The following is a 22,938-nucleotide window of genomic DNA, read 5'->3' as shown; positions in this document are numbered from 1 at the left end:
ACGATCGGTGTCATGGCACACAAATAGGGGAGCCGAGACTCAAGGAAAAACAAGGAAAACGGCGGTAAAGTCAATTTCCTTTGAATCTGATCTGATTCCTCGGGTCATTTCCTGGAAACAGCCCGAGCACTTCAGTAAAAACAAACAAGTGGGAGACTGGACGGGAGGTTCGACGGCTCGTTTCTGAAGCCAAGCCTTTAACCTTCAATGGTTCGCGCCGCTGGGCAGCTTACGGTGACCAGGACGTTCAGGGGAGCAAAGACACGACCACTTGGAGGGCAGCTGTCTCTCCTGTCTCATTGTCTCCTATTGGGATCTAAGAACTGATGTTTGCAGTGAAGGAAATCAGTTATGTAACGGCTTACCTCCGCGTTTTTAACTGGAAATAATCTAAAGTGACAGGTTATGTAATTACAGAATTTATCACCATGAGGATGTTTATGATGCTAGAGAAACTGCAGCAGGTCTGTCCTTCCTAGTAAGGGACTGAGCGAGCAGGAGACAGTAAACAACCTGCATGTTGCAGCTCAGACTCGTTGTTGTGCACTGAGAGACTCAACTGACTCCCAGGATCCAGCATATTTCATAATTTGGCTTCATTTCTTTTCTGAAAAAGAAAAGGCTTTGGATTTGTGCTGATTAATGCATCATACTCCCATACCTTCACATTAAACCTAAAAAAACTACAAAAATATTTTTAAAAAATAGCCTCCATTGAAGATTTTCCTATTGCAGCATTACACAGCTAACAGCCAGGATTCGATTTTGTTGCCATGAAAGTGTTTTGAGTTCAATATCCAGGGTTTCCCCCAGTGTATTATAAGCCTGGCGGGCCACCAGGCTTTACTTATGCCCCCACTAGGCTACCAGCATTGCTTATTTTTTAAAGTCTTTTTTAAAATGTTTGCATTTCTTAAGACTTTATAGTTGGTGTTCAGGTGTTAATCTTACAATCTTTCAATAACACATGATTATCAAGAGATATTTTCAAATTTCCTGTCAACTTTGAACATTTTTTAACTCAAAAACATGGCGGGCCGCTGGACGAATGACTGCTGAGCGCCTCAACCACTGGGCTTAGCAAGTTTTCTGTGTGAAACCTTGAATATCTGATTAAATAATTACAAGTTCAGGCCTACAATTTAGAGTTTTTGCAGCATATTGAATCCATTGCAATATGTGCATCTCAATAATTTAAAAATATCACGATGCAGTTCAATGTTTAATTAAAACATTTTAATTCCATTAAAATCCAAGAAATTTAATGGAAAATTGGGTGTAGGAAAAAGGTGTACAGCTAACAAGGTAACACCGGTTAGCTGCATGTTGAGGTTAAAGTAGGTTGAAAACTCTGGATTAAGCAACATTTTCATGGGGGAATGTCCTGTAAAGTTCCTATTTTTTTGTATTTTTCTTATTTTTTAAATGTTGACTCTGTAAGAGCTTCACTTTCTGACTTGGATTGATGGGGGGGAAACAGTTGCACTGTTTCATCGTGTACCAATTCGCCGCGATGCACTTACTATCCCAGCGGGATGGCCAGGTAGAAGACGGAGAGCATCATGGTGCGGCTGTTGCTTGTGTACAGGTCTCCTATGATGGTGGGAGAGATGGCGGAGTAGCTGGACTCGCCGATGCCCACCAGTCCTCTGGAGAGCACAAATAGCCAGTAGTACTGCAGAGAAAACAGAGGAGGAAAAGAAGCAGAAAGAAAAACTAAATCAATCGATAAGCTCTGTGGAGCACAGCAGGTAATCACACAATGTCAAACAAAACACATTTTTCATCTTAAGACTTTTTCCACCTCCAAGCTTTCTTCCTAAGCCAATTCTTTATAACTTTTTGTATACGTACTGTAACTTAAACCATAAAAGTTGGCTTTTTTTAGTGTTTTAGTTACAACATTAAATCTCCTAAATTGTACAAATTAAGTGTAAATAAGTACAAACTCGACTTTTCAGAGACAGACCCAACAGAATACATTTTTTCAATAACTCTCGCCTTGTGATGCTTTGGTTTCTCCCTCCACACCAACATTGGTTCAGTTTAAAACACTGATCAGCCTGACTGCAGATTTTTTTTATATATATTTTTTTTTTAATTATGAAAATGTAGAATATTACACAAGTACTCCTTCGACACAAACCTGTGACATTAAAGTATGATTTCATGCAGTGGCAAACAGCGACACTTTATCTGATGTCGGGTGTCACAAAATGGAGAAAAAGGTGAAGAGTTTTAAAAGCTTCTTATTCATAGGAACCTGCGTAGGTAGCTGGATTGTCAACTGTTTCCATAGCAACCACTATTCACAGACTGTAGGTTTCCATGTCTGCCTGCGAAGCTGCGAAGAAATCTCGTCCCCCCCTTCTGTGTGTGTGTGTGTGTCCCCCCCCCCACACACACACACACACCGTGAGCTGACGCAATATCACACACTGGTAATAAAACGCATCTTATGTTTTATTACCAGTGTGTGAACACTGGTTGAACACTATTGTACAGCGCCTTGTGTCCATTAAAAACTGTCTGATTAATCTTCCACTGCTCTCAAACTTAGCACAGTGTATTTTTATGTCCTCTGTTGACACTTGTTGTGACACCAGGTGTCCGCTGTGTGATGAGGGACAAACGTGGCAGCAGAGTAAGAAGCCTCAGAGCTGACCTGAGTTCCCAGCTGACACCTCAGGCTTTTGTGCTGGTTGAAGTCCGGGACACGGGGTCATGAGGTCGCTCTCAAAGAGACGGCAAACATTCTCTAGTGGCTACACTGTACACACCCTCTTGTAAAACGACACTCAAGAGATTCCCCTCTACAGCCCGTAGAGCCCCTCTGCTGTTGTAGTCGAGTGTGTTGTTGTCACTGATAAATGTGCACAGGTTTTCAAGGCAGCTTTTACACCAATAGGGTTTGTATTACTGAATTTGAGTGCTTGTGAGAAATACCCCACCTAGCTCTCACCGCTGCAGCTACATCTGCGTCTGGGTGCTTGAAAAGATTCATTTGCGATCTATTTTCTTCCTTCAGTGGCCCGGTGTTTAGTGGAATCATGATGGCAGCTTTTTTTGTGTGGTTCCAGCCGCACCATATCATCGGGGTTTGGACCAAAAATGCTAGCAGCACACCAAAGAGCTCCGAATGATGCCAGAAAACGCCACAAATATTTGGCTTGGAAATTGTTAAAGTGACTTCACAACAAAGACTGACTTCAAAGATATGAAAGAAAAGGTTTAGAAAAAAAAAAGTTTAATTATTGTTCTTTTACAAACTTAAACTTAGCTACATTCTAATAAGCTAAATGAAAGGAAATGCTAATAAGCTACTTGCTAATATGAGTTCTGTGCTTTTCGGACAAATGTTTGTCAAATGTTTTCAGGTTTGTTATGTTCACTGGAACCTTTGACACAGTAATATCAGCTACATGCTAGTATGCTAATATGAGCTAAATGCTAATATGAGATTCATGCTAGCTTGAGCTACTGGCTTATATTTGAACAAACGTTTAACAGATAAGCAATAGGTTCACTATGGTCACTGGAATCTTTTTCTGGCGTTTGTTGTTATTTTGACTTTTATCAATATTTTATTCCTATTTTAATTATTCTTTTCCCAGGAATTCTCTTTTACAAGGGCAGATGAACTATGACTTTATAAAACAAGTGGACATTGACAAAAAATGTTTAGATCTTTCATTAACCCTTTTAGAAGAACTCACTCATTCACTTGACTACTTAAAACTACAAAGGTTTTGAATGATATTTTAATATTTTATTCAAGTTTACTTTTCAAATAGTTTATTCTCGTTAGTTTAACTGCAGCACTTTGAAGCTACAGCTAACTCCATTAAGTATAAACGTGGATGGTCAAGCAGTGATTTAAAATCAATATGTTTTGTTAGCATACATTCCACTTGCATTAAGTCTCACTATCACAGTGTATAGATTCTTAAATTTGGATTTAAAAAAAAAGAAGTCAGAGTACAATATATTGTCGTTTTCAACTAAAAATATTCATTTTTTTTTACCTTTTTGTTCATCTGCAGCCTGCCGTATCAACCTGCCCTGGTTTACTGCAGGCTGCACCTCTCTTCACTAGCGTCGCCCTTATCCGTTCAGCCTTCTGTATAGAGGCGCTTCAAATGATTCACCTACGTTTGACCTCTCAATCTGTGTTTAATTAGCACATTTTTATATTTAGCCCATTTGGAAAGGGAAAAACAAACTCCTTATAACCTATTTTAGTCACAAATAGTTTGAATCACAACAAGCCTCAAGAGTGTTTTTGGCAGTCAAACTGCAGGCTATTAAACAATAAAATCTCGGTGAGCAAAATGCTGTCAACTCCCATAAAAGAAGAAACACGATTGCTTAAGAAATTGTACTTCTCACATTTCATTTAACATCCTTTGAAATGCGAGTTAACGAAACTAATCTTGGATTCTAACGAAGAAAGACGAAAACTGCAGAGAAAAATGAGAGCAAACTGAAGAGGTGCAGATTGCTGCACGACGAGGTGTTTCGCTGCATGCCTCGCAGTCGGGCGTGTGGAGCGGCAGATGTGTTTCTAATTACAGAAAAGTGATCATTTTAATTGCAACCCACTGCATTCGTGCAGAAAACCGTGTGCCGTCGGTGGACTTCTGTTACATAAGATCCGGACTACAAATCTGCCTGCAAAACCAAGCAGAAAATAAAATAGCCTGCAGTCTCCTAAATGCGTAATAACAGGCATCAGTTATAAGTGGTCGTTAACGTTTCCTTACATCCCTCAGTGGCTTGGTGCGGTTACGTAACAGGTAACCAGCCTCGTCTTATTTGACTGGCACAAGCTTGTCCACGCTCTGCATCCTATATGACATCTGTCAGAGGGGAAGAGAGCCTTGACAAAAGCAGTCAGGCCTTATTTTCTTGTTGTTCGTCCCTCAACGGGCAAGAGCCTGCAATTTCAGCTCCGAGTGGATGAGTCTGAGGAGGATTTCCGTCAAAGTGTGGCCTCCTGAGACCGTCCGCCATCTCTGCGCTGTCACTCCCGTCCACAAATGTGAAGAGCCTCGGCAGCGAGCCGGCTTACTCGCCAGAGACACATCGCTGCAGGACTCCGTAATGCTGCTTTGCAGATGTGTCGTGCGCTGCGTTAACGTAACTAACTCGACCCTTAATGCCACATATCCATTTCTGCACAGATTCAATCTGGGGTGAACATCAGGCCTACCTAGCTGGACCATCCACACATTTATTGGGCAATGAAACGGCACGGCCTTATCTTCCGCAAGACTGTAATTGATACAACTCTGAGGGATGACCCTTCATTAGCTGACTGGCTGGCAGCCAGTGAGATAGAGAGAGGAGGACAGCGAGGGAAGGCTGCAGACTTAAAGAACGTCTTCAAAGGCGAAGCTGGCGTCTGCCTTAACGAGCGTGTCATTTCATCTCGCTTGCCTTAACGTCGAGCATATCCAGATCACAACAGACTAATTAGCCCATCACTGTCCGGGGGAAGACGTCTGACAGAGCGACGCCGGGGGTGGGGGGAGAGAAGGGAAAGGGGGGGGGGCTTCCCGGCTGCCGCTGACCGGCGGTTTCCGTGAGAGCGGGAGCTACGCCGTACCTCTTTGCCGATGAACGAGCTCAACAGGGTCACGGTAGACCAGAAGAAAATGCCACAGCTCAGGATGACCTTTCTGTTGAAGCGGTCGCCCAGGTAACCAAAGATGGGAGCAGCCACCATGAAGCTGCAGATGAAGACTGTGGAGGGAAAGAAAGGAGACGTTACTTTGGTTACAGTCGAGGAACTAGAAATGACAGGCATTTATTATTTACCGCTGTCCGGTTTGTTGGTCTGCACAGCAACTAACCTAACAGTTCAGTCAAAAAGAACTTGACTGAACTCTGTGTGTGGCGATATGAAGTAGAAAATAACAGAGCTGCCCCTCCCCCACTTCTTGCTTTGCACTGGCAGCTAGAAGAAGCTCACTACACATTTTCTTGACTCATGAAAGGACATATTTGGACGTTTCTGGTCACTTGCAACAAATAAAAACATTCAAACTAAAAGAGGACGGTAGCCTGACGTATTGGCCACTAAAGCTCTTTTTATACATTACAAATATATTAAGATGTGCAAATAAGCAAAAAGTTCAGTTCCTTTTTCTTAAGAAAAATAAAGATTGTGTTGCCTAAAATGCAATAACAAAGCATTCCTTTAGTGATGATTTTCAGCAAAGGATGCATCTGTAGCTAACAAAAATAAATAAATGTTCTAACATCAACATGTGAGAAGCTGAGCCCTTTCTGCTCGACTCAACATCAACAGTGTGGGGCTGATCTGATGATTACGTTTTGGATTAACCGAACAACAATCGGTTAGCAACAGGTGCTGAATAGATTTTTTTATTTTCATTTATTTATTTTTTACCAAATTCGAACCAAGTGAAACTAAAACCATGCTACTTGAGGAGTTCTGGGTAGAACATATTTACATGGTTTTTTTAATCTTAAAAATGAAATGTGCATATTTTGTGTAGAGTTTTGGCTTAATTACTGCTCTGAGTGTGTTGTTCTTTAGGTAAATTGCCTTTTTAACTAATTTGATTACTAAATTAGTTAACGATTATTTAAATAACTGATTCATCATGATTAATCTAATAGTTCCTAATGTTGATTTTATTCTATAAAGAGTAAAACCAGCAAAAAAACTTCTAATTTTTTGCTTAAATTCATGTATAAAAACATTTAAAAAAAATAAATGCAGTAGATGACATAATCATACTTGCCATAACATTTTACAGCATTGCAGCAGCAGTCAAAAATAACAGCTGGTTTTCTGTTTTAAGTAAGCGATTAGATGATGTCATGGCTTTTTGGTTAACGTTTAGGTGAAAACTGAGATATTTTTATCATACCGACAGAATCTCATACCAGCTTATGCATGTGCAGGCGTTTTGTTACTTTGTTGTGAAAGTCCCCTCCGAAAAATCCCAGCTGAGCTGAGCAAACTGTTTCCAGCTCCCTGGACGACTTATTAAGTCAGGACCGGTCCAGTTCGGATCAGCTGTGAGACGCTGACAAGGACTGCCAGAGGACGCCCCTCACAGGGATCACATTATACTTCACCTACACTTATTACGAGTACCTCAGCATGAGAGCATTAAACGCAGAGCACTGATAAGACCATCTGCGGGTGATTAGATTTATGAAGACAAACGGCGGCGATAAAAATGAAGCGTCCCAGAGACGCAGCCTCCCGCAGCATCCCCCTTAAGGAGTCACAGGGTGAAAAAAGAGGCAGAATCAGGCTGCAAGTGTCACCATCAAACTAAATAAAGAGAGCAGTGGACAGGTTTTAAAGGGGGGATCTGGGAACATGTCAGGGTTTAATGTAAAACAGCTGGAATTATAATTATTCAAACCAGATCTGAAGCCGTTTAAAGCGATACATCACACAGCAGCGGCGCTGCAGATGAAGAGGACCTCTGCTCCTGCTCCCCCATAAATAATTCCTGCCTTAATTTCCTACAAGCGAACTTATGTTTCAGTTAAACGAGCACAAGCGCTCCTCTAATTGCCCAACCTGGCCGTACTTGGACAGCTACGCCCGTGTTGTGGAGGGGGCAACATATATGAAGAAGATCCAAACAGATGTAAGGAGTTTTAAATCAGAGTTCAGGGGATTTTTTCTGTGTACGCAGAGCAAAAAAAAAAAAAAAAAAGGGGCAGAAATGTTGCCCTTGACAGCGCCGGGGTAAACTGGGGAAGTGTTGTGTCATATCATCAGACTAAACATACAGAGGAGGAACGCAGAGGGACAGATGAGAGAGCAAAATGAGGAGGAGGAGGAGGAGGAGGAAGGGTTGGGGTCTCGTTACATAAGATAGAGGCATCGCAGTCCCACAGCTGCTGAGTCCATCCCGCAGGATAACAGACAATAATCAGATTATAGAAGCTGTCGTTTTCAACATGCGATATTCTGGTGTAATAAAACAAAGAAGAGAAAGGATATCCATTTAAAAATCTATTTTTAGGAGAACAGTTACTTAATATAACAAAATCTTTTTATATAACATCGTGGCAGGTATTTGGATTAGTCACTGAACACTTTGACGCTCATGGTATTCATGCAGCATTTCTTAGTTAAATAAGAAGAGTTGCTAATAAGCTCTCTGGGTTTATTAAAGGAATCAGATCAAATAAAATACTTTGTACCTTTTATAATATTTTCCTGTGTACAAATGATGTGTTTTTTTTTAAATCTACAAACATAAACAAAAACATACATTTACACTTTTGTATTATTCTCCAAAAGACCAAACTGCTTTCATGTTAAAGTCTTTGCCACTAAACTTGATTTAATCTATACGAAGCAAAAAAAAAAAAAATGAAGCTTATCCAAAAATAACTAAATAAAACAAGCAGGAGATGCTACATTTATGTAAATACTAATACATTTCATACCTTTTGGATAATTTATGCAAGAGATTTTAAAAAAAAATCAGTTTTCAGCATTTGAGCTACTAAACACAAAAAAAGACACCATGGTCCAATTTTGATCTGATTTATTGGGAGACAATAACATGATAGATCTGAATCTACCCTTATAACATCAATGCTGTTATTTTAATGACAGAAAAATCTCATATTAGAAAACTGATATTAAAACAAACTGATATCTAATTTGGTTTACTAATATTTTTTACAGGACGTAGGGGTTGTGTTTGCCTTTAAAGGGTCGTTACGTAACAAGTATTGAGCAGCTCTTGGACGTGACGTCTGGCTTTGTGTCCTCGTCCAAACCTTTTCTCAGCGTTTGCCGTCGACATTCATTAAAACACACTAAGTTTAAATGATTGTTAAAGTTCGCTGCAGAGTGACGGCCAGTTTTCTAAAATGATTTGTATCAACTCAGCCTGAAGCCACATCACTGCAGGAGATATCCCAGCTCACACACACACACACACACACACACACACACACACACACACACACACACACACACATCCACACGTTTAATGGTGGATTCTGCAGACCAGATAAGACATGGGAGAGATCACCAATCATACACCACCAGCTGGTCCACGTGAGTTTTAATGAGCTAGCCAAAGTTACTGTCAACAATATCAGATTTTTTTGTGTTTTTCCTACTGGAAGTCAGGAAGAGGCACAAATGTTACCACGCACGAGTGTTTGCATGACTGCGTGTGTGTGTGTGTGTGTGTGTGTGTGTGTGTGTGTGTGTGTGTGTGTGTGTGTGTGTGTGTGTGTGTGTGGTATATCCTGTAATTTGTTGATTAGCTTTTCATTCTCTTGAGCCACATTATCACCTCATAACGATGTCATCACATGCAAATGAAGTCAGGCTTTGACAGTCTAATCACGTTCATCTTTCCTTAAACTGTATTATTTTCAGATTAAAAGAAGAACAGACTAAAGGGAAACAGATAAGGCCACATCTGAGTAACAAGGTGCCAAACCCATATATATATATATATATATATATATATATATATATATATATATATATATATATATATATATATATATATATATATATATATATATATATATATATATATATATATACAGCACCCTGAGACTGTACACAAGCCGTAAGGAAGGAGGCAGAGGACTAGTGAGTGTGAGAGCCACTGTCCAGGATGAAACATCCAAAATCCATAAATACATCAAGGACAAAGCCTCAATGGACGATGTGCTCAGCGAATGTCTCAGGCAATGGGGAACAGAGGACGAGGTGCTGGAGGAACCATCATGGGAAGACAAGCCCCTACATGGGATGTACCACCGACAAATAACTGAAGTGGCTGATATCAGGAAATCCTACCAATGGCTGGAGAAAGCTGGACTCAAGGACAGCACAGAGGCCCTCATCCTGGCCGCCCAGGAACAGGCCCTAAACACCAGAGCAATAGAGGCTCAGATCTACCACACCAGACAAGACCCAAGGTGTAGGTTGTGCAAGGAGGCCTCTGAGACAGTCCAGCACATAACAGCAGGGTGCAAGATGCTGGCAGGGAAAGCGTACATGGAACGACATAACCAAGTGGCGGGCATAGTGTACAGGAACATCTGTGGAGAATATGGACTGGAAGCCCCGAGGTCAAAGTGGGGAACACCCCCAAAGGTGGTGGAGAATGACCGAGCTAAGATCCTGTGGGACTTCCAGATCCAGACAGACAAGATGGTAATGGCGAACCAACCGGACATTGTGGTGGTGGACAAAGAACAGAGGAAAGCCGTTGTGGTGGATGTAGCAATACCAAGTGACCACAACATCAGGAAAAAGGAGCATGAGAAACTGGAGAAATACCAGGGCCTCAGAGAGGAACTGGAGAAGGCCTGGAAGGTGAAGACCACAGTGGTGCCTGTGGTCATCGGGGCCCTCGGGGCAGTCACCCCCAAACTGGAGCAGTGGCTCAAACAGATCCCAGGAACAGCATCAGACATCTCAGTCCAGAAATGTGCAGTTCTAGGCACAGCCAAGATACTGCGCAGAACCCTCAAGCTCCCAGGCCTCTGGTAGAGGACCCGAGCTCAGAGGATGAAAGAGACCACCCGCGGAGGGTGAGAAGGGAATTTTTTATTTTTTTTTATTTTTATATACATATATATATATATATATATATATATATATATATATATATATATATATATATATATATATATATATGCTAAGTTTTCACAACACTGTGGAAACTGCCAGTGCTTTCAATGTTGATTGGGAATAAATGTTCCACGTTTCGAAAGACACCTTGAATCCGGTGCAAAGCCACTATATGGCGCTATGATTTTATCATGTCGTTGAAACATGAATGCGCTTTTATCTCTCAAAGACTCTGAAGATCGGAGACGTATAAACGAGCGACGAGCTCGCGATGAAAATGTTACGGTGTCACTAAAGAGCCTTAGTTGTACGTCGAGCCACAGCTAAGAGCTGGATTTAAACTCCTGTGGCAGTAAAGAAATCTCTCTTTTGATTAGCTACCATCACCCGTCATGAGAACTCAAAGGTTTTTGTTTAGATACCTAAATTGAAAAGAAACAGACACACCCTTCTAAAGAAAGAGCGTTCCTTCCTACATGGAATCAAACCAAAGGTTAACTGGTGAAGCTATCGTCTTTGGTCTCATTCCAGAGCGCCTGGAATGAGTGTTGAGACTGACAGTGAAGCATGTGCCCTGCACAAACACTCAGTAGGAAGTAGCATGTTGGTGAGAACTTTGCATTTAAAAAAATAAGTGACAGAAAGGTTGTTGTTTTTTTTGGAGGGGGGGCCTCAGAGACCTAAAACACACGTTTTAGGTCTCTGAGGCTAAAACTGCTTAGCCTACTCAACTTTTCAAAGAGATAGTGAAGAATTTTTGAAGCAATTACAAAATTGTGACCTACTCTCTGAACTTCTTCAGTTTCATGTTGTGGTCTTCCTAGGATTAGATATTAGCTTTAGCCTCCAGAATCAGCTAATCATGCACTAAATGAATAATAACACGTTGAAAATGGCTGTCAGTGACGTCTTCTTCCATATTTATTGTTGAATTCCTTTAGATTGAGGCATGATGTGTTGCTTTTTGAGGTGTTTAGCCTACTTCATGCTGTCTGACTGGTTTATAGGTCATGCAGTAGTCAGACCAAGGTGTGGCTAGTAAAACTGAACTCGCCTTTAAAAGACAAATGTAGTTAATCAGAGTTAATTCCGGATTTAACAAAAGAGGGACATCACTTTTTCACGTAGGGCCAAGGTGGTTTGAATCGCTATTTGATTAAAATAAAAAAATAAAACCACACTTTGCATTTACTTGTGTTATCAGTCTAGTATTAAAATTACTTCGATGATCTGATTTATTACATTAGCTTGATGATCTCATTTAGGTGTGACAAAAAAAAGCAAAAAACTTTTTTTTTTAATCTTGTTAGAAAATGTATTGTTTACCTTTAACAAAGCTAATTAAGCATATTCAACAAATCAGGATTTCTAAATTCTCTTCACAATTCAGCTGTAAGGCCGTCCAGCATGGTTAAAGGTAACCTGGCCAGTTTTAAATTTCACATTCCTGAGTCATCTGTCATCTTGTTGCCGTTCCTTCATATTTTCAGCAGCGGAGCACAACGCAGCGGAAGAGATTCAGATCTTATTCTTACAAAAAGAATGTCGCAAATGCGGAGCAGGACGAGACGATACCTGGAATACAGTGAGTCAGAAAAAACAACTGTTTTTTTTTTCATAAGGAAATGATTAGACCATCTGGTTTGTGTTGAACGATTAATTTTGTCACAACTTGTAATATCACAACCATCAAACAAAGAGGACATGATTGTTTCCCCTTGTGCATGTAAATAAACAGTGCAGTACTTATTTCTAGACGCAGTGGCACAAAACAAACGTGGAACGAGTTTAAGTGAGGACGCGGTGTTGGCGTGATGATGGAGACCAGTGACCTCACGTACCTCTCGGCGAACTGACTCAACTGTACACTGCAACTCAAACAAGCCCTACAGTATCAGCTCACATCCTGCCATTATCATTAGGCTTATGTAACAAACATCGGCCTCGCTATTAGCCTGAAAAAACACGCATTCCTCGCCTTTTAAAAGCCATTGTTTACAGGTCGTGACGAATTGGAAATTCCTCAATGGTGACTCGAAAGGGATGTTTGGAGGTGAATTATTGTGCAATAATAATAATAATAATAATAATCTGGTGGTAAATTTAGGGAGTACTTACTGTAACATTTGAAAGTTGTGTAAAGCTTTCCGGACAATGGTGTTTTTAATCGCTTAAGACTTTAAAGCTTGCGTAGAGCAAACAGGTTAATCATTTCAGGTAATGCAGAGAATAGCTGGACTCTCTCAGTTATGTACTTGTGACTATGCCTGAGTCATGTTACCTGAAAGTGTCAGAAAGTTGCAGAACAGTAAAAAAAAAAAAAAAAAAAAAAAAAAAAAAAAGCCCTGTCTCACCATCCCTACAGATTTAACAAGATGCTAAAAAAGTGCCAGCAAAATCCCCAACTTGATGCTGTTTGCTTCCATTCAACTGGATAAGAGAAAACTCATACATGTTTTCCTTTATTTACACGAAAGAGAAAAAAAAACTGGTTAGAAAAAAAAACACAAACAGAGACAGTGTGGAAATAAAGGAGCTTCACCTGCCAGTCTTTTTTAATGAAACACTTTAAACAGTTAGCATTTTTGTAAGCAGGCTAGTTGGATGAGCTAGCTAAAGCTAACTTGTCAAACTAGTTAGCATTGATGTTCTATACAATAAGTGTGTTTATTGTAACAGTAAAATTACTGTTTTCCTATTTAAAAAGCAACAACTCTTCGTTCATATTTTCACATTTCAGTTCGAAACTGTTTTACTTTAAGTCGTCATACTGTGAGAAGCTCGCGCCTTCCCGTGACAAAGCAACCCATTTTCAGTTTCACATTCACCTCCAGCGAAAGAGCCAAAATAATGTTATTCAAATTCTTTACGAGACACGGAGCATTTTTCTCACAGCCTCCATGCGAGTCAGTTACCTGGAAGGACGGACACCCGAGTCTGGTATTCGGGTGTAACATTACTGTGCAGCTGCAGCGACGCTAGTCACAGGTGAATTATCCCTGGCAAAGGGACAAGACGGAGAAAAGAGGACGAATGAAAGCAGCAGTTTGCTGATGCTAATAGGCAGACTCAACTGCAAGACGCTAAAAAAAAAAAAAGCCAATTAGAGCTAGATATGCCACCTTCAATTTTACTAACTAATCACTGTTATTATTTATTATCCATCGTTGTAAGTGGCACCCTGTTGATGGAAAAACATCAACAGGTTTTCATATCAACATGTGTTGATGTTTTTCGGAGATTGGCAGGGAATTCCTTTATTGCGCTTCAAGTTATTTTTTTATCTTGTACGTTAATTTAATTATTTATCCATTTCTTGTTCTTGTTTTTATATGCCAGGGTGATACTGCTGTTTTAAAACCTTGAATTCAGTCCGAATTGTAGTTCTATTATCTGTACTGTGCGCTTATATACTGTGGTTTCTTGAGCTCAAAGAAACTCCATTAGGGGACAATAAAAATACCTTACCTTATCTTATCTTAATGATAAGGTAAAGATAAGATATTCTTTTTATTCTTTAAGATATAAATAATATCTTACTTTATCTTATCTTTACGCCTTGTTGTTCTTCCTAAGCTTGGATTCACACCAGCCTCGTTTAATCAAATTCTAGTTTGTTTGCTTAGAAAGTTCAGTTCATTTGGGGAAGAATGGATGAAAAGTTGAGCTCATGTCTTCCTCTGAAGTTTCCATGTCATTTCCTTCAGTGGCTCTTGGTGCAGCGCCACCACAGGCGAGGAGGGTGAACAGGTTTTTCAAACGGTTTGGTTCATTTTGATGCAGTGCAGTGAGAAAGTGAACTGCACCAGCTGAAAATGTAACAAATGTTACAACTTTGGTTCCCAGTCAAACCAAGACCAGATTATCAGGCGTGAAAACACCGTAGGGTGCTTATTTAAATCAGTACCTAATTACGCTTCATCTTTATAAGGTTGTGAAGTAAAGCGTAGCCAAAAACAACAAAACAAAAAAAACAATCAAGCCTCTACAGAACAATGCACCTGAACACTTTACCATTCCTCACACAAGGAGATAGCCACACTTTGATTGGCCAGTCACAACAATACCTCTGTGGGTGACTCACTCTCCACTGCATCAGCAGGATATGCAGAAATGTGCTTGTGTGTCTGATTGATATTCCTTGACGCCATGAGGAGGGAGATTTCCCTGTGAAACGCAGGATTCCACCCCCACTACCACCAAAGGCTCCGCATCCGGCTGCTGGACGCCACTTTCATTTCATCCTTCACTTTTATTGGAAAAAATAAAAAATACAGCTGTCTGCTTACGTCGATGTGAGATAATAAATTTTTTTATATGTGTTAAAAATGCAGCACAGCTTCTTCTCCCAACAGTAAAGGTGTAAACTAAAGATGTTAGGGTGTCTCCATTATGATTTTCTTCTGAGATTCAAAAGATTAAATGTGAGGTATTTAACATATTTATGTTATTGTGCAACCCATCAAGCAAAATGTGGGAAAGAAAGTAAGAATTTGGACGCAAGTATCAAATGAAAAGATAATTAAATGTCACTGTCTGACATTTTTCCAAAGCAAACATAATTTCTATATTTACTGCTCCAAATTGGTTAGATATTTGGGCATTTCCCTCAGTGGCCCTCACAGCTATGCAGCCGGACTGTCTAAACGAGGAACCACAATTTGATGAATCTGCATGTCCATCAGCTGCCAGAGGCTGAATTACAGGAACAGGAGAAGCAGATCCCTTCTGCAAGTCTGTGCATGTCTGCAGTCAAGGAGTGGCCGCTCGGCAGCATTAAAAAAACAACACATCCCAGAGCCGCTTTGACCTGTCCGCAGTGGACAGGGTGTGTGCCCGAGGTGTCGGTGCAAACACTCGGCTTCAGTGCGTGTTTACTGTCCTCCACCTTCACGCCTCTGCACGTTTCATCGTTACAACACCTGAAATGACGGCTTCTTTCTGGGCGGCATGAATGGACTCCTGTGGATCTCAGCTGAAATTCTTCCCTCCCTACACAATGAGAGATTATGCTGTTGCTAATTTTGGGAAGGTTCTCTGTGTGTCACCATAGTGAACCAGTGACTCACCTTTCATAATGACAAAACACTCCAATGTAACACAAAACCCACACACTGATCAACCCTTTCAGATCGTACACTGTGTCGCGTGTTGCAGGCTCTGCTGCGGAAACACAACAGGTAACCCAACCCTGCATACCGAGGATGTCATCAGACAAAGAATTTACTGTACTGGACGCTCCAGCCACACTTGTCCTTTCTCAGAACTGAAACCGATCATATATAAGATGCAAATAAACACATTTTTCAATTCCATTTTTAAATAAAAAAATAAAAAATTTTGCCCAAAATCCAGGAACATAGTATTCCTTTAGTGAACGCTTGATTATTTATAGATTTAGTGTTAAACTTTTGCATGACTGGTTAATAATTAGATAGCAAAATGTGCTTAATTACTGCTCTGAGTGTGCTGTTCTTTCACCAAATGGCCGTTTTTTTGAGTTTGTACGCTCCTGTTAATGATTAATCAATCAGTAAATTAGTTGACTGTTATTTCAATAATCGACTAATCGCGATTAATCAGATGAATCGTTTCAGCCCGAGTTCCTGGTGACATTTTAATCGGCTGGGAAGTCGACTGATGACGCGATCGCACAAAATTACAGACATGCAATCAAACATGTCAGAAATAAAGTGTTTTTGGTCGCATTTAAGGCAGATGTGCACATCCAAGTAGAGAAACGCCTCACAAAAAAAAAGGAAGGAATGAAACAGCATGATGGTTAATTAGCGACATCAGTAAACCTCTGAATTGCAGAGCTCTTTAAAAACATCTCTCCTCTCTGTGTGCAGTGCATCTTATTTAGAGCTAATCCTGTATTAGCATGGTGTTATTTCTAATAAAAACAAATATAATCACAGTAAGAAAGGGATTGAGCCTCTCAGGTTTATGCTGAATTGTTTCTGACTGAGTGCAGTCTGAACAACACCATTAATAATGCATGTATGATAATGTTATATATTACGGCTTTATTCTTAAATACCTAAATCCAATCCCAAGTACCTGTTGTCTAAGGCTGTTTTTTTTTTAAATGATTAGTATTAAGGTGCCTGCGACAGACTGGCGACCTGTCCAGGGTGTACCCCGCCTCTCGCCCGGAACGTGAGCTGGAGATAGGCACCAGCACCCCTCCTGACCCCACTGAGGGACAAGGGTGAAGGAAAATGGATGGATGGAGTATTAAGGTGCCGGATGTTGTTGAACTGTCTGTGACTTTCTCAGCATTAGCTCTCAACAAGAGCTAATGTTCTCATCACAGCCTGCTGTGTTTTCATACAATTTCTCATACAGTCTCACGCAGTTTTTTTTTTATTTCATCTGCTTGGTTTGATGTTGAGTTAAAAGGGGAGTAAGAAACGGTTGATTCTTTTTCAGCAACAGAAGAAGCTCCGTGCTTTCGTTTGATTCTTTGCTTTTCAGTAAAACAGCAAAGCCAGTGAAGTGCAGCTCAAGTTCAAAGAGAGAATATATAGACACAGAATATACAGCCAAAGAGGAACATTACTGAAGGTTTGTTTTAAAAACCGCTTAACATGACGCCTGTGTGCCGTTTTTCCGTTGTATTTTCCGGGGGTTGAGGGTTAAGGGGTTAAAAGGAGTGTGTTTTTTTTTTTTTGTTTTTTTTTTCCCAGTTCGGGGGAATACAACATTACAACACTGAATTTACATCAGACCTGAAGTAAATTCAAGTTGCTGTAGGCTCATGTGGATCAAATACACTCTCAGTGTTTTTCCTCAATCGAACAGAAAACCTGCTCATGTCTATTGCGCACATTGCAAAACTGGTAAAATTTTAAAGGGGTTAACGAAGCTAACGAAAAGCCTGAAGGGTATGTAGGCCCAGGCCAAAAACATCCAAAGATTTAATTTACCCAGTGGTGTTCAACATAAACTATTTCTGAGAGGCATCCAGAGCCAGTGTAAACAGAGCCGGTCAGCGGTCCTTCCACTCAAACTGGAGACCTGAAAATGTTTCTTTCGCTTTCAGACCGCACAATCACACCTTTGTGTTTAAATCCAGCAAACAGATGATGAGTTTCTCATCATTGCATGTTTTACATTTTTCTCTTCCCGAGCACATCGGTCTCTATGAAGGCTTGACATTGACACAAATCATCAGAATAATGACAGATGGCAGGAAGTTTCAGCTGGTAGTTTCCAGTGCTCTGCAGCTTCTCTCGCTTCTGTCTTGCGAGTTCTGAAGGAAAGGAGTGGCAGCTTTGTTTCTCCGTCTAATGGTTTTGAAGGACTGCTGTGGGAGGGTGCAGCACATAACTTTCGGTGCGAGTAGGACACCTGAGCCACTGTGAGAGACTGAAACTTCTCACACATTCCCGTGCATCACGTTTCCTCGTCGTGGATTTCCCCTCCGCCTCCTGCACTGCATGTCGGAGCCCCAAACGCTTCTGCATTCCTGACATTTTCTGATCCCTGGTTATTCTCCAGGAATCCCTTCCAGCTCACATTTCAACAACGCCGCCTTACCAGCGTCATGATATATCCCATATGCAGCACAGTTTATATGAAATGAGCAGCTAATTCCTGCAGAAGCTGGCGTGCCAAGCCTTTTGTTTTATTGAGTGTCGCAGCCACTCTGATGGCTCGTCTCTGCAGCTGCGGCGAATGTTTCCACTATACCTGGTCGATGCGAGAGCTGCATATGGGGAGAATTACACGCCCCTGCTGGCTGGAGCAAACGGGCCTGGTCTTTTGAGCGTTGCTTGCGTCCAAACACGGCAAGCAGTCTGGTACGAATGAAGAGAGTCGGTAGGTTTATCCGACCGTGAACAAACAAAAATGAGCAAAACTTGCTGGGAACACCAGGGGTGCTTATTATTTTTGAATCATTTTCAGTCGCAGAGCGGCTGAGCGCAGAGAGAGGAGCTTTTCTATTCCTGCCTGTTACTGCAGCAACTGCAGGGAGAGACAACCTAACGACAAGCCCAACATGGCGATTTGCATGCTGGCCTTAATGATGGCAATGATGGAAACAGATCAGCAACACGAATGGACCGCACGTGTCCGATTGCGAGCGACGCGTAGTGTTCGATTGATCTGCTGATGTCATATGGCTGCAGGAGAGGGGCAGCCTGACGTAGCAGCAATCAATCCGCGATACGGACGGGGAGAAAATCTGTCACACAGTTGATGCTCCCAAACGCTTGGCCGCTGACTTTTGCTTCAGATTTGCATGGCTGTCTTCCACATTTGTTTGCACTTGGAAGTGCAAGCAAGGTCAAATCCGCATGAAAATCTGCAAAAGACCTGGTTGTGTATTTATTCCTTCATCAGCAGGACGCGGGTTCATCAACAAGAGGCAAAGGGGAGGAAGTCCACTGAGGCGGCGTGCCAATCATCACCCAACAGCTGCCCCCTTTGGAGACATGGCCTAATAAAAACGACCAGAGACGGAGACACAGAGCCACACTGCTGTGATGTTAATGCATCGTCAGGTCATCGCTCTATTCTTATCACAGCAGGGGGGGAGGTGGGAAGGGTGGGGTGGCGTAAAGGCCGGTGAACAGCACTGCAATGGAATCACCAGGCTTTGGGAATCAATAGCGGAGAAGATGAACACTCGAAGCCGTGCGTGAGGAAGAAGGAGGAAGTCGCAGGAGGTTCGCTCTTCTCCTATCGTTTCCTCTCATGTCACATTCGGCCTTTGCTTCTGTAAGTGACAACAAGGCAACAGCAGCTGCCAAACTGCTGAGAGAGAGAGAGCGAGCGAGCGAGAGAGAGAGGGGGAGGGGGGGCAGAGCGGTAACTAGGGATACTGTTGAGGCCAAGAGACAAAATAGGAGTGGCAGTGACCGGCCAAAACAGCTGATCAAGCAACGGTAGCTCGACTTCCCACTTTAAAAGGACAGACAGACTTCTTTGTGATACTAAACATCTCTGACTGACACGTATCACCTGAAATGTTGGTCATGTGAGCCACCATGGCCGATGTAGCCTTCTTGGCGTCTTCTTTCATGTTCTCGAAGTGCTTTGCCTTTTGTTTTGGTTGTTGTCTTGTTGGCCTTGTCTCAGGCTTATTTCCGCACCTTGAACTGTGTTCATATTGTCCACAGAAATATATTGTGAATCAGTCATTTTTGCAAAGGAATCTATAAATTTATGCGGATATTTTTATCCATCATGGCCAAAATAGCACTGCCTGAGCATGCTGATAATGAGGTTAGCCCAACAGGGCTGATGCTGTGCTTGATTTGTTTTGGGAAGTTGGAACAAGGAAATAGGAGTGACATCACTTCCAAATTAGTTGCAGAACCAGTTACAAGTCAGAAAAACCAAGTGATTTTTTTAAAAATCCCTGAGGTTATAGTGCTTTGATGTCCTTTTACAAAAATTGTGGCTGCAATTTTCACGTTTTAATGCCTGGCAGCCATGTTGGATGTTTAGTTTGACATCTGACTCCACCAAGTCAGAATTGCAGCTTCAGGAGTTGTGTTTTCTAACTCAGTAACCAAAAATAACCCAAATATTTAAAGCACTTTTCAATGCATTCTGCTGGTGTTTATTTATGCACCATCAACCTAGAAATACTCAAGAAACAACTGTGGTATTTTTGCACTATTTAAAATGTAAAAAAAAAAAAAAAAAAAAAAGGCCGGCCATTCCTCACCACAACTTAGCCCACTTTATTAGGAATACAAGTGAAATCCAGTAGTGAAACATATGGAAAATTAAATGTGCAGCTTTTATTTTAACAAAGATTTGTCTTATATCTTCTAAATTATATCCAACACTGTTACTTCCACCAATATAAGTTCACACCTTAAGAGTAGAGACCATTGTGTATCTGCAGTAGGTATGTAGCAGTCTTTACTCCCCTGTAGGCCTCAGGCCTTCGCATTTTGCCTGCTTCTATGTTGCGCCCGTGAAGGCTGCTTACTATTACATGCTCATGTTGTGTATATCAGACGGTAAAAGGATGAAGAAACTTCTGAATGTGCAACCAGCACTAATTTTTCTAACCTCGCCTGCATCTGAGCGTGTCCAGTTGGCTGGCGGCTAGCTGCTAAGACAACCTGTGGCTAATCGGTTAAGCTCAGTTTTGAACTGGTCAGTTCTAGGAACTGTGGGTAAAACTTTAGATATCTGTGTGTGGAAATACTTACAAGCAGATTTTCTGCCAACCAGCTCGCTGCACATGCAGGGATACAAAATGGGATACAACCGGGAACAAAATGGCTCTATAGACTGGACGTTTATAGCATCTGTGCAAGCCACACTGATGAGCTTTTATGCTACGTGCCCCTGTGACGAGAACTAGAAGAGGTTTTTATTATTTATAAACAGAAAAGGGCTTCAGGTTGTTGGGTCTTAGTGTGGTGTTGAGAGTTTGCAGGTTGAAACTACTGAACAGAGCCACACTCGGGATCTTCTGCTGAATTCAAGTTGCTTGGGCAACATCGTTGTTTCTGGTGTAGCGTAGCATTTCTTGAATGGAAAATACAGGAAATAGCAGGGCAGGGGTGGTAGCTTTTTCCTGTTAATTTGACATCTTTCACCACACACCGCTCTGTCTTTTTGTTTCTTACATCAACACCCTTTGTTCTTTGGCCTATTAAATAACGATGTGCTTCACCTCCTCCTGCTAGTAGCGTGTGTTCGGATTCTTTACGCAGACAACTGCGACACGTTGGGATGTGTGTGCCGAGCCGAGGCCATTAGTCTCACACGGTGGCTGTGGCCTCATTTCTCACAGGTCTCTAGCTGGCTGCGGCAGACTGACACCCTGTCAAGACCGGGGCAGAGTCAGTGTGTGTCTGCGTGTCTCTGCGTGTCTGTGTGTGTGTGTGTGTGTGTTGGTATCGTGTTTCAGACCAGGTGGGTTGGCCACGCAGTGACGACGGCGGCGCACTCGGTCCGTGAGCCGTTTCCAGCCCAGGCCCCTGATTAAGCCGCCTCGCCCACTGTACATCTAGCCATGCTGACCCCAATAACCGTCTCCATGCTAAACCAGGGAGGTATAATTATCATGCCAGCTTCCATTATGAGAGATAATTCAACTCATTAACGTTTCCAGTTTGCCTCAAAGCGCTTGGACACAATAAGCGCAGTATGCTACCAGGAGGGGGAAAAAAATGTTCTCTCAGATTTCTCCGTGTTCCTCACAAAAGGAGTCAAACTCCCCCCTCCATGGAAGGTAACACCATCCAGGTGAAACCCCCTCTCCTTTCCTCCATTAACCTTCCATACCCTCTGCCCCCTTGGGCCTGTCCTCTCCACAGCTGTGTGAGACACAGTTACTTCAGATAGCCTCTGCCCCAGGGCCACACACACATGCACACACACACACACACGCACACACACACGCAACACACACACACACACACACACCATATTTCAGCAGCAGAGCCGATTTAGGTCTGGCGCTCTGAAGGGCCCGATCGGCTGGCCGGGGCCACAACGAAGCGCCCCTCCGCTCTGACTTGACGCACAGCTTTGAGCACATCGACCTCTCGGCACCTGAGAGCTGAGACGTTGCCTTTTTGGGTCTGGAAGGACATATGTGCTCGGTAGAGGTGAGCACACGCCTCGTCCGTTTCTGTTGTGCAAGCTGCTTGTGGAAGCATCTGTGTTGCCAAATTGCACTGCAGAGGCTGGGCTCACCGCAGGGTATTTTCCTTGTGTTGTTCCTGAGTGTGTAAACACGGAGTTAACACAACACATGGCAAAACAATAATTTAAAAAAAAATAATAATAAAAAAAAAAACATTCAGGTCAGTGCTGCTAGGGAGAGATTATTGAGATTTTTTTAAAATTATTATTAATAATTTTACAACCCCCGGAGCACAGATTTCACTGTATTTTGTGGGGATTTTACATGATAGACCAGCACAAAGTGGTGTGTAATTATAAAGTGTTAAAAATACAATGCACGCTTCTTAATACTTTATTTTGAAACCCTTTACCAACCACTTTGAAGCAAAGTGGTGGAAGCATCATGCTAAGGAGACTAAACTTTCTTTTTTCTTTATCAAAGTTGATGGGCTTACCATCTGCAACAAATAACCATATCCACATCATTATTTGGCGCCATATTTAATTCCTAACAGGAAGTCATGGTTGCTTTAACGCAACCTGATTGGTGGACATAGGTTTTAGTGCTGCGCTATGCTGTCCCCTAGGTGTTTGGCGTGTTTAAAACAACGCTCATTTGTGCATATTTCTGCAGATTCAAAGCTTTCCTGAAGTCGATCCTGTGTGTACCGTATATTTCTTTAAATCAATGTGGCAGAAATATTCATTTTTAT

At 41.8% G+C, this 22,938-nt stretch overlaps 1 protein-coding gene across 2 annotated transcripts in view; it reads right to left on the bottom strand.

The window, feature by feature from the left end:
- Positions 1-22,938, bottom strand: part of spns2 (SPNS lysolipid transporter 2, sphingosine-1-phosphate) — an 81,570-nt gene that overhangs the window by 27,140 nt on the left and 31,492 nt on the right. For both annotated transcript variants that reach the window (XM_088012289.1, XM_088012291.1), the window contains exons 3-4: positions 5,609-5,745; positions 1,524-1,675 (exon numbers count right to left, since the gene is read on the bottom strand). In XM_088012289.1, the coding sequence (XP_087868415.1) occupies positions 1,524-1,675; positions 5,609-5,745 (289 nt within the window). The remainder of the gene's footprint in view (positions 1-1,523; positions 1,676-5,608; positions 5,746-22,938) is intronic.

The sequence above is a fragment of the Poecilia mexicana genome, unplaced genomic scaffold (genome assembly GCF_051168715.1).
Source record: "Poecilia mexicana isolate PSO_F unplaced genomic scaffold, ASM5116871v1 scaffold_14, whole genome shotgun sequence".
NCBI classification, from domain to species: domain Eukaryota; kingdom Metazoa; phylum Chordata; class Actinopteri; order Cyprinodontiformes; family Poeciliidae; genus Poecilia; species Poecilia mexicana.
This window is presented reverse-complemented; position numbering and strand designations above follow the sequence as displayed.